General features: G+C 63.6%; 3 protein-coding genes across 3 annotated transcripts; 2 read left to right on the forward strand and 1 right to left on the reverse strand.

Moving 5' to 3' along the window:
• The first annotated feature begins 78 nt into the window (after positions 1 to 78).
• TCAP (titin-cap) lies at positions 79 to 1,149 on the forward strand. Its single transcript, XM_014885364.2, has 2 exons — positions 79 to 224; positions 894 to 1,149. The coding sequence occupies exons 1-2, from the start codon at positions 79 to 81 to the stop codon at positions 1,147 to 1,149; spliced, it is 402 nt and encodes a 133-aa protein (XP_014740850.1).
• Positions 1,150 to 2,553: 1,404 nt separating this feature from the next.
• Positions 2,554 to 5,411, forward strand: PNMT (phenylethanolamine N-methyltransferase). The gene is made up of 3 exons (XM_014885365.2): positions 2,554 to 2,821; positions 2,989 to 3,196; positions 4,851 to 5,411. Exons 1-3 carry the CDS (start codon positions 2,554 to 2,556, stop codon positions 5,284 to 5,286), a joined length of 912 nt encoding a protein of 303 aa, XP_014740851.2. The 3' UTR covers positions 5,287 to 5,411.
• Positions 5,412 to 5,992: 581 nt separating this feature from the next.
• Positions 5,993 to 10,209, reverse strand: PGAP3 (post-GPI attachment to proteins phospholipase 3). Its single transcript, XM_014885392.2, has 8 exons — positions 9,992 to 10,209; positions 9,212 to 9,309; positions 8,982 to 9,134; positions 8,565 to 8,627; positions 8,370 to 8,431; positions 7,675 to 7,811; positions 7,099 to 7,303; positions 5,993 to 6,543 (listed from the first exon to the last, which is right to left on the reverse strand). Exons 1-8 carry the CDS (start codon positions 10,179 to 10,181, stop codon positions 6,480 to 6,482), a joined length of 972 nt encoding a protein of 323 aa, XP_014740878.1. The 5' UTR covers positions 10,182 to 10,209; the 3' UTR covers positions 5,993 to 6,479.
• Between the last annotated feature and the right edge of the window lie 667 nt (positions 10,210 to 10,876).

Genomic DNA, 10,876 nt, shown 5'->3' on the forward strand with positions numbered 1-10,876 from the left:
GCCAGCGGCGCGTCCCAAAATAGCCCCAGCGGGGCCATAAAAGCGGAGCGGGCACGGAGAGGGGGGGAAAGCGACACCATGGTGGGTCCTGGCGTGGTGGGGGGCTCCAAGGGGCTCCTGTCGGCCCGTCTGGGCTGCCGAGTCCAAGAGGAAGATGTGGGGCGGAAAGAGACGTTCAGTGCTGAGTGGCTGGACCTGGAGCTCAAGTCCCGGCCCGAGGATGGGTGAGGGGCGCGGCCAGAGGGGTGCCAGGGGTGCCAGGGGCGCTGGGGACACGGGGGGCACTGGGTGCTGGAGGACTGGGGGATTTTGTGGGAGATTGGGGTTGTGGGAGGGCTCCGAGGGTTCTGAAATGTGAGGTTTCCACGGGGTTGTGGAGGGCTCCAAGTGTCTCAAATTGTGGGATCTCCGTAGGGTTTTGGGGGGCTCCAAGGGTCCCAAAATATGGGGTTCCCATGTTTTTGTGGGGTGGTTCCAAAGGGTTCCAAAATTGGGGGTTTCTATGGGGTCTTTGGGATATGAGTGGGCTCCAAGTGTCCCAAATTATGAGGTTTCCAGAGGGTTTGGGGGCTTTTGGGGTTTCTTCGGGTCCCCGTGGGGTCAGGGAAGTGGTGGTAGGGTGTCCAGGAAGGTTTGTGGTGTTCCTGTGAGGAAATTGGGGTTTTGATGGGGCTGAGGAAAGCCGGGATTCCACAGGGCAGGGTCTCCAGAGGTTCCCATGGGGTGGTCCCCGTGGGGCTGAGCCGGTCCATGGGACATGGGAGGGGGTCTCCCATGCAGTGGGACGGGACATGGGGGGGTCTGCAGGGGTCCTGGCGGGGTGGGGTGACCCCAAAGGGTCAGAGCAGGCCATGGGGGTGTCGCTCGCACCCCCACGAGTGCCCCGTGCCCAGGTGGTGCCGGCGGGAGGTGGACACGCAGCGCCGGGAGACGCTGGAGCAGCGCGGGGCCGTGCGGGTCTTGGAGCAGCGCTCGCCCTGGGGGCTGCTGCGAGTGGGGGTCTTGGGGCAGCCCCTGACCCAGCACCTCCTGCCCTACGCCCGAACCTTCCCCGTGCCCCTCTTCACCCCCTCAGACCTCCGCGGAGCCAAGGGGGGCATCCCCCGCAGCCTCTCCCGCTCCCTCTCCCACGAGGCCCAGCGGGGCTGAGCGTGGCAGAGGGGCCGGGGGAGGTCGGGGGGATAGGGGGGTCAGGGGGTGATGTTGGGGGGCTGGGGGGACCCACACGCCTGGGTCTGCTCAGCCACCTTGAAGAGGCAGCACAGGAAGGCGGGGGCAGGTGGGGGTGGGCTCCCATTCAGCTGGGACCCCACCCCGCTGCGGGCGTGGTGGAGGCCGGTGGGGATGAGGACCCCGCGGGTCGGGGGGCTCCCGCCCTTCGGGGGGCTCCCGGCAGCTCCGGCGTGCCTCAGTTTCCCTGGCGAAAAGAAGGGAATGCGAGGATGAGGAACGCTGAAACCCTGGGGGAGCTGGAGGGGGGTGGGGGGCTGCGGTGGGGTTGTACAGACCATGGTCTTTGTACGGCAATAAAACGCCTACCTTGGCACGGCAGTGGCTTTTTTTGGGGGGTGCAAGGGTGGGAGGCGAGATTTAGGGGGAGAGGGACCGTTTGTGGGATGGGGGAAGGGAGGGACGGGGGAAACTGAGGCACAGCAGCTGGAGGGACCCGGTGTCTTCTGGGACTGGGGGGGTCTGGGGGAGGGGGGCTGTGATTATATAACCCCCCCCGCATCGCCCACCCGGTGCCAGGATCCGCAGTGCCCAGATTAGCTGTTCCCACTCTGGATCCCGCTGTCCCTGGGCCCCCGCCAGGCCCTGTCCCCTCCCTGTGCCCGGCCCCATCCCCGTCCTTCCTCCCAGGAGCCGCCTGTCCCTCACCTTCACCCCCCTACAGCTCCGGCACAGGCGGGGTTTGGGTTCTTTTAACACCCCCAAGACCCATAAGTGGGTCCCACCCTGCTCCTTATCCCGAGGTGCTGGGGGCACTGGGAGCACTGGGAGCACTGGGAGATGGCAGAGGTGGTGCCGGCTCCTGCCAGAGCTGGGCTGAGGTCCAGCACACTCAGCTCACCAGTGATGGGGAGTTTAGATGGGCCCCATCCGAATCCCGTCCCATCCCCATCCCAAACCCCACATCATTCCAATGCCTTTCCATCCCAATCCCCATCTCGTTCTAATCCCTTCTCATTCTCATCCCCATCTCATTCCACCCCAATCCCTCCACATTTCCGTCCCCATCCCATTCCAATCCTTTCCCACCCCCATCCACATCATTCCAGTCCTTTCCCAGCCCATTATTGCCCCTTTCCCAAACCATCCCTATCCCAATCCCTCTCCACCCTCACCCCACGGGACACTCATGAGCAGGGCTGGGGCAGCACAGAGGGGTCACAGCCACATCTCGGGGTGAGGAGAACAAAACCTCCCGGGCACGGGGACAGGATTCCTGGATCCCCAGATCCCAGGAAGGGCGGCGGAGCCGTTATCAGCTCCGGGATGGATCCGGCCGCGGCCCCGGGGCGCTGGCGCTAACCGGGTTAGGTGGGATGGATGATGGATGGAGGGATGCGGGCTGGATGGATGGAGCTGTCGCGGCTCCCCGCGGCCCCCCCGGGGCCGGGCAGGGATAAAAAGGCGGCGGCGGGGCCGGAGCCGCAGCCCCTCGCCATGAACAGCCCGGCCGAGCTCCGCGAGGGCTACGAGCACTTCGACCCCCGCGCGTACCTGCGCAACAATTACCTCCCGCCCCGCGCCGACTTCTCCTCCGAGGAGTTCGTGGTGCCCTGGAAGCTGCGATGCCTGGCCGAGACTTTCGCCAGTGGTGAGGGGAAGGCGGCGAGGACCCCCCTCAAGCCTCGCGGTGGGGTGGGGAAACTGAGGCACAGAGCACCCGCGGCACCCGGGGACAGCTCCTCTGGTCCTTTCTGGTTTTCCCGGCTCCCCTCATCGGTGTGGGGATCCCCCCAACATGTCCTGTCCCCTTCCCAGGTGAGATCCGGGGGCGGACGTTGATCGATGTGGGCTCGGGCCCCACCATCTACCAACTGCTGAGCGCCTGCGACCACTTCGAGGAGATCGTGGCCACCGATTACCTGGCGGTGAACCGGGAGGAGCTGGGCCGGTGGGCGCGGGGCGAGCCCGGAGCCTTCGACTGGAGCCCCTTCATCCAGCACGTCTGCAAGATCGAGGGGCGCGGGTAGGGGGGCGCAGGGGGGATATGGGGGGGCTGTGGGACCCCAGGGGGAAGGTGGTGCTGGGGTGGTCCCTGCTGGATTATGTCCCCAAAATCCACGGGATCAGAGATCCAGGTTCTCACAGATCCTGGGCTGATCCCTGTAGAATGATGTCCCCGAATCCCATGGGATCGCAGCCACATTTTCCTAAAGATGCTGAGGTGATCCCTACAGAATCATGTCACCAAAATCCCATGGCATCACGGCCCCACATCCTTACAGGCACTGTTCCTAAATCCCACGGGTTCACAGCCCCATGTCCCTGCAGATGCTGGGTTGACCCCTACAGGATCCCAGCCTCACATATCCGTGGAATGCTGTCCCTAGCCCATAGGAACCTGTCCGAATGTCCTTGTGGATGCCCCGTTGATCCTGTTCCCATGTCCCTGTGGCTCTTGGGTCAATCCTTCCTGGATCCCATCCCCACATCCCTATAGCCCTGCAGCTACTGGTTTGATCCCCAGGAGATTCTATCCTTTTGTCCCTGTGGATGTTGGGTTTGCCCCTGTGCAATCCTATTCCTGGGTCCCTATAGGTTCTGGAATCAGCATCCCACCCCACATCCCTGCAGGATCCTGTCCTCATATCCCTGTGTGTGCTGGATTGATCCCATCCTCACACACCTGTGTGTCCCAGGTCAATGCCCACCCAATCCCTATTTCCCTGCACAATCCCACCCCCTATCCCTGTAGAATTCCATCCTCACCGCCCTTTGTGTGCTGGGTTGATCCCATCCCCACACCCTTCCATGTGACAAGTTCTCCCTGTCCCCACATCCCTCCGTGTGCTGGATTGATCGCATTCCCACATCCCTGTGTGTGCTGAATCCATCCTATCCCCACACTCCCATGAGTGCCAGGTTAATCCCATCCCTTTATCCCTGTGGATACCGGATTGATCCCACCCCCACATGCCTGTAGGTTCTGGATTGATCCCACTCCCACATCCCTGTGTGTGTGCCAGATTGATCCCATTCTCACAACCCTGTGTGTGCCAAATCCATCCCATCCCCACACTCTCCTGGGTGCCAGGTTAATCCCATCCCTCTATAACTGTGGATACCGGATTGGTCCCACCCTCTCACGCCTGTAGGTTCTGAATTGACCCCATCTCCATATCCCTGTGTGTGCCGGATTGATCCCATTCCCACATCCCTGTATGTACCAAATCCATCCCATCTCCACATCCCTGCGTTTGCTGGGTCCATCCCCCCCCCCCATCCCTCTGTGTGCCGGATTGATCCCACCCTCACACATCCCTGTGTGTGCTGGACTGATCCCATTCCCACATCCCTGAGTGCCAAATCCATCCTATCCCCACATCCCTGCGTTTGCCGGGTCAGTCCCATCCCCACACCCCTGTAGGTTCTGGATTGATCCCATCCCCTCATCCCCGTGTGTGCCGGATTGATCCCATCCCCACATCCCCGTGTGTGCCGGACTGATCCCATCCCCACATCCCCGTGTGTGCCGGATTGATCCCATCCCCACATCCCCGTGTGTGCCGGATTGATCCCATCCCCACATCCCTGCGTTTACCGGGTCAATCCCCACCCCACACAGCCGGGCTCCATCCCACTGCCCACCTCCCCTTTCCCCTGTTCCCCCCGCCCCTCAGGGAGCCGTGGCAGGACAAGGAGCGGCGTCTCCGCCAGCGTCTCCGGCGGATCCTGCCCATCGACGTGCACCGCCCGGAGCCTCTGGGGGCCCCGCTGCGCCCCCCGGCCGATGCGCTGCTCTCCGCCTTCTGCCTGGAAGCCGTGAGCCCCGACCGCGCCGCCTTCGTGCGGGCGCTGGCCCACGTGGGCAACCTGCTGCGGCCCGGGGGCCACGCTCTGCTGCTGGGAGCCCTGGGCGAGTCTTTCTACCTGGCTGGCCCCGCTCGCTTGCCCGTGGTGCCGCTGCAGGAGTCGGACGTGCGGGAGGCGCTGGCGGCCGCCGGTTTCGCGCTGCGGGAGCTGCGGAGTTACGCGATGCCCCCCGCGCTCCGCACCGGCGTGGATGATGTGGACGGGGTGTTCTTCGCCCACGCCCAGAAACCGCTGGAAGCCTGAAGGGAATCCCCGGGAAATTCCGGGAAATCCCACCCTGCCCGGCAGCCCAAAAGTTGGGTGGGGTGGGCTGGAATCGCCTCCAGCTCCCCGTCTGTTTTGGGGGACGGTGACAATAAAGGTTGAGATTGTGGCAGAGGATGGAGGAGTGTGGGGAAGGGGCGCATGGAGATCGGGGGGGGGGGGGGGGTCAGGCATCCTTGTGTGGGGGAAAGGGGAATGGGGTGCAGGGCAGGGGGAGGATGGGATGGGTGGGTGGGTTCAGAGTAGGGGGGATATGGGGCACAAATGGAGGTGCAGAGGGCAAGAACAGGGTGGGAAAGGGGGTGCAGGACAGGGCAGGTATGGGGTGGGTGAGGGGTGCAAGATGGGGGATATGGGGCATGCTGAGGGGAACACTGAGGGGGTTTGGGGCACATGGAGGGAATTTTGGGGCACATGGGGTGGGATAGAGTGAAAGCACGATGGGAAATGGGGTGAGTGGGGGAATTGAGGATGTGGGGATATGGGGTACACGGAGGGGGATATTGGGGCACACAGGGTGAAAACAGGGTGGGAAATGCGGTGCAGGATGGTGGGTATGGGGTGACAGCAAAAAGGATCGGGGTACACTGAGGGGTGGGGGAGAGCAGATATGGGGGCTGGGTGTGGCAGGGGGGCACAAGGTATCCTTGGGGTAGGGAGGGGACACAGGGAAGGGACAAGCATAGCACAGATTAAACTCAGCTTTATTCACATCCCACAACACACCCGGGGAGGGGGAATGGGGGGGCGGGGCACAGCCCCTCTGGGCCGGGAGAGGGGCACACCCAGCCCCAAGGCACCCACACAACACCCCCCCACCCCAGAAACACCCAGCAGGTCCCCCCACATGCACACAGACCCTCCCCCAATCACCCACCTGAGCCCCAGCAGCCACTGTCACCTTGTGGGGGTCCCCAGCTCAGCACGGGGAGGGTTTTGGGGGGGCTCAGCTGTCCTTGTCCCCTCTGTGCCCAGTAGTGGGGGGTTCCCACCCCCCTGGGGAGTTTGGGGCCATGGGGGGTCAGGGGAGAAAAACAAACCTCAGAAGGCAACCGGGGGGTCAGGAGGCTGTGGCCAGGGGGGGCCGGGGGGGTCACTTGGCACAGGGCAGGGCACGGCCCTGGGGGGGCACGAGGGGTTTTGCCCCCCTCATCTTTCCCCCCCTGGCTGCTCTAGTCCACTTTGAAGAGGTCGGAGTTGGCCTTCAGGAGGTAGAGGCTGTCGTCCATCAGGAAACTGGGGGGACAAGGGGGGGCTGAGGGGGAGGCTCGGCTCATGTTGGGTGGGAAGGGGGGGATTTAGGGGAGCCTTGAACTCAACACTGAGCACAGCAACCCCGGGGTCCCTCCAGTTTGAAGAGGATGGGGGTGGGTCTGTCCCTGCTGTGGGCAAGAGAGGGAACAAACATCCCATGGGAAACTGAGGGGGTGCTGAACATCCCAGTTTCAACAGGGGGGCTCACAGCACCCACAGTGGGGGTCCCAACACCTCAATTTCAAGGCTGGGACTCCAAGCACCCCTGGAAAACTGCAGGAACCTTGAGCCTCCCAATTTCAAGAGGAAGTTGCTGAGAACTCCAGACCCCCAAGCCCATGGTGGGCCCTGAGCACCCCAATTTCAGGAGAGGTCCCCCAGCATTCCAGCAGGGTCCCCAACACCCCATTCCTCCCTCCCAGCACCCCCAGGACACAGCAGAGCCACCCAAACCCTGGGGGGAAGCTCTGCACTCCTTGGGGAACACGGTGAGCCCCTCACCCCTATTTTAAATTTGGGGAGGGGGGTGTCACTGACCTGTAGAAGAGCACGTTGAGGGGGATGGTCCCGATGTGCCAGAGCGCGTGGGCGTCCAGCACCCAGAGCAGGGGCGGGAAGTCGAGGAGCTCGAGCAGCGCCAGCGCCTGGAGCAGCAGCACCGCGGCCGCGCATTTCCACACGTGCGGGAGGCGCCGGCCCTGCCGCAGGCACCACCGCAGCCACCACGCCACCGTCAGCATTCCTGGGAAAACCGCACCGGGGGGTCAGGGCTGCCCGCAGGACAACCAAACCCCACTGGGGATTGCTGGGAAAACAGGGAGGGATCGGGGATAGGGGGGTGGCCAAACTCTGTTAGCATTCGTGGGGAAACAGAATGCAGGGATGGAGGGTCAGCATTCCTGGGAAAATGGGGAGCTCGGGGATAGGGGGATACCCAAACCCCTGGTCAGCATTCCTGGGAAAATGGGGCTCAGGGATAGGGGGTACTCAGACCATGGTCAGGATTCCTGGGAAAACAGGGGGCTCAGGGATGGGGAGGTCAGCGACTGACCCTTGACACAGCCCCAGCCCAGCCCAGTGGCTCCCAGTCCAGCCCAGTGGCTCCCAGCTCACCAGCAGCGGCGTTGGCCACCAGGTTGTAGCCGTAGTCAAAGCGCACGAGGCTCAGGTAGGAGATATGGCCAGCGAGGAAGAGCAGGAGGAAGGCCCTGAAGATGCTGATTAAGGCCGGGCGCTGCAGCCCCAGCGTCCTGTGGAGAGGGGGGATGGTCGGGGTCCTCCCAGTACGGCCCAGGGTCCTCCCAGTACGGCCCAGGGTCCTCCCAGGTGCTTCAGTGATGCCCAAACTGGCTCAATAGAGGCCAGCACCTTCCCCAGCAAAGTCCAATGGCCCCCAGTACAGCCCAGTAGTCCCCAGCATGGCCCAGCACCTCCCAGTTTGGGCCAAAAATAGCCCAATGGCCACCAGCATGGCCCAGAGTCACCAGCATAGTCTGAGTGACCCTTAACACAGCTCCAGCACAGCCCAGTAGTCTCCAGTACAGAACCAGCATGGCCCAGTGGCTGCCAGTATAGAAGTGGTAAGGTCCAGTAACCCCTCCTAGCATGACCCAGTACCTCCCAGTACAGCCCAGTGCTTCCCAGTACACTCCCCAGTCTAGTGTAGCCAGCCCCAGTGCCTCCTAGTCTGGTCCCAGTGTGGTCCTGCAGACTCCAGCCAAGTCTCAGGACAGCCCAGTGCCCCCCAGTCCGAACCCAGTGCCCCCCAGTCCGAACCCAGTGCCACCCAGTCCAGCCCTGGTGCTCACCTGACACAGCACAGGTACACGGAGTGCAGGACGACGGCCGAAGCACAGAAATAATCCAGTTTCTGTGGGATTTGGGATGGCTGAGCCGTGCTGGCAGTGTGAGAAATGGGGAGGGGGGGGTCTGGCACCCCACAGGTGGGGCTGGAACAGGACCCCCAAGGGCTTGGGGACACTCTGGGGGTGCCACTCCCTCACCTCCGTCAGCGCCGTGTCCCTCGTGTGGAATACAGTGGACCAGAACCAGGCGTTTAAGGAGACCTAGGAAAGAGAAATTTGGGATTTGGGGGGTCAGAGACCTCCCTCATCTGAGGACTCTGGGATGGGGGTGGAGCAGCTGGGTCAGGCGGTTATGGGGAAGATCTGGGAGATTTGGGGGAAGAGGGAAGGAAAATGAGGACGGGAAAGGAAAGGGGAAGAGAGTGGGAAAGGAAAGGGGAAGAGAGTGGGAAAGAGACCGAAGAAGAAAAAGAGAAGGAAAGGACGGGAAAAGGACGGGAAAAGGACAAGAAAAGGGACAAGAAAAGGGACAAGAAAAGGGACAAGAAAAGGGACAAGAAAAGGGACAAGAAAAGGGACAAGAAAAGGGACAAGAAAAGGGCAGGCAGGGCTCACCCAGGCGAAGGCGACGCAGGTGGGGTATGTGGGGGCGGCGGGGGGCACGGCCGCCCGGTAGCGCAGCAGCATGACCAGGCTGGCCAGGCCGTTGAGGAAGGAGGCGAAGGCGGAGGCCGGCTCCTGGAAAAACAGGAACCGGGAGAAGGGCCACTGGGAGGGGACGGGGGGGTCAGCGGGCACGGGGGGATGACCCCGACCCCCCACCCCCCCAGCACCCCCCCGCTCACCTTTCCATGGAACTGGGGCACGCGGTGGCCGCCCTGCTGGTACAGCCGCACCGTCAGCCACATGCACTCGTACTTGCACTCATCTCGGCACGTCCAGCCTGCACGACACACCAGTGCCTCCCAGTATGAACCAGTGGGCAACGGGACTGCCAGGGCTCAGCTCAGGGCAAGGGGAGCGGGCGGGGTTCACCCCGTGGCACCAGGGACCCCCCCAAGCCTCACTGAGCATCACTGAGCAATCTGGGAAGGCACCCAGCCGCCCCCATGGTGACCAGCAGCACAGCCCAGTTGCTCCCAGTATGGCCCTGTATCTCTCCAGACAGTTCAGGTATTCCCAAATTGGCCCAATACCTGCCCCGGCAAAGTCCAGTGTCCCTACAGGATGGTCCAGTGACCCACTTCATAGTCCAGCACCTCCCAGTATAGACCCAAAACAGGCCAGGAGCCACCAGCATGACCCAGTGACAACCAGCATAGGCCAAGTGACCAAGTGTCACGTGACAAGACAACCAAGTGACCCCCAGCATAGAATCAGCATGGCCCAGTGACCCCCCCAGCATCACCCAGGGCTTCCCAGTCCAGCCCCAGTCTGGCCCAACAGCCTCAGGCCAGCCCGGACCTCCCCAGCGCTTCCCAGTTCGACCCCAGTGCCTCCCAGTAACCCCCAAAGCCCGACGGGGGCGTGGCTTTAAAAGAGGGCGTGGCCTCAAAGAGGGTGAGGCCTCCCGAGGGGGGCGTGCCCTCGGGGTCCGCCAACCAATGGGCGCGGGGGGGCGGTACCTGTCAGGCCCATGTAGAGCGGCTGCCGGGCGCGGAAGTGCCGTAGTGCCGCCCCCGAGCAGTTCTGCCGCTCGCAGCGGCTCAGGCACTCCCGGTACAGCGGTTCCCGGTCCCCCTGCGAGCCCCGGGCCGGGCCCGGTGCCGCCGCCGCCATGAGAAGCAGCAGCAGCAGCGCGGCCCGCGCCGCCATCGCCGCCCGGCCCGGCCGCTTCCGGCCCGCCCCGGAGATTGGGCAGGCGCGAGGCACTATGGGATATACCGCCCCCACTGGCCGCGGGAGATGATGGGATACAGTCTCCAGAGCGGGAGCATCATGGGATATATCCCCCCGTGTGCTTGCTGCAGAGGCTCATGGGATATATCCCCTCGGTTACTCTCTGCGGAGATTCATGGGATATATCCCCCCATGGAGCCCGGGGGTCCCCAGGCATTGCGGGGATCCTCCAGTGCCCTGCGGGCCCCGGTGCCAGTTCAGGGCCCGGGTACAGCGCGGCCTGAGGACCTGAGTGGTCCCGGCCATGCGAGACCACCCGCAGCGGCCGCGGGATGAGGTCCCGGTGGCGGCCTGGCCTGAAGTGACAGTGATGTGCTGCATACCCATTCCTGCCCCCTTGGCAGGCGGGACCGCAACGCCGAGAGTCTCCCTCTCCGGGGCCTCCTCGCTCGTGGCAGCCTCGGTGTCACATGTGGAAGCACGGGCTGGGGTGACACAAGGGTACATGGGGGGCAGAACATGCGGGGTCACGTCCTGCACCCCCATACCGGCTGCTCCTGGTGCAATGCCTGACTCTGCCCGGACGGGGGGGTCCCCATGTGTGGGGGTGCCCACCTGTGGAGGACCCCACGTCCCTCTGTGTGCCCAGGGCAGCAGGTGAAGGTGGAACA

This window comes from Sturnus vulgaris, chromosome 27 (genome assembly GCF_052056855.1).
Source record: "Sturnus vulgaris isolate bStuVul1 chromosome 27, bStuVul1.hap1, whole genome shotgun sequence".
In the NCBI taxonomy this organism is placed as follows: domain Eukaryota; kingdom Metazoa; phylum Chordata; class Aves; order Passeriformes; family Sturnidae; genus Sturnus; species Sturnus vulgaris.

Coding starts and splice junctions, on each gene's coding strand:
- TCAP (XM_014885364.2), top strand. CDS start 79: ATGGTGGGTCCTGGCGTGGTGGGGGGCTCCAAGGGGCTCCTGTCGGCC. Junction 225..893: donor AAGTCCCGGCCCGAGGATGG/GTGAGGGGCGCG, acceptor CCCCGTGCCCAG/GTGGTGCCGGCGGGAGGTGG.
- PNMT (XM_014885365.2), top strand. CDS start 2,554: ATGGATGGAGGGATGCGGGCTGGATGGATGGAGCTGTCGCGGCTCCCC. Junction 2,822..2,988: donor GGCCGAGACTTTCGCCAGTG/GTGAGGGGAAGG, acceptor TCCCCTTCCCAG/GTGAGATCCGGGGGCGGACG. Junction 3,197..4,850: donor TGCAAGATCGAGGGGCGCGG/GTAGGGGGGCGC, acceptor CCCGCCCCTCAG/GGAGCCGTGGCAGGACAAGG.
- PGAP3 (XM_014885392.2), bottom strand. CDS start 10,181: ATGGCGGCGCGGGCCGCGCTGCTGCTGCTGCTTCTCATGGCGGCGGCG. Junction 7,812..8,369: donor GTGTACCTGTGCTGTGTCAG/GTGAGCACCAGG, acceptor CCCTCTCCACAG/GACGCTGGGGCTGCAGCGCC. Junction 7,304..7,674: donor GGTGGCCAACGCCGCTGCTG/GTGAGCTGGGAG, acceptor CGGTTTTCCCAG/GAATGCTGACGGTGGCGTGG.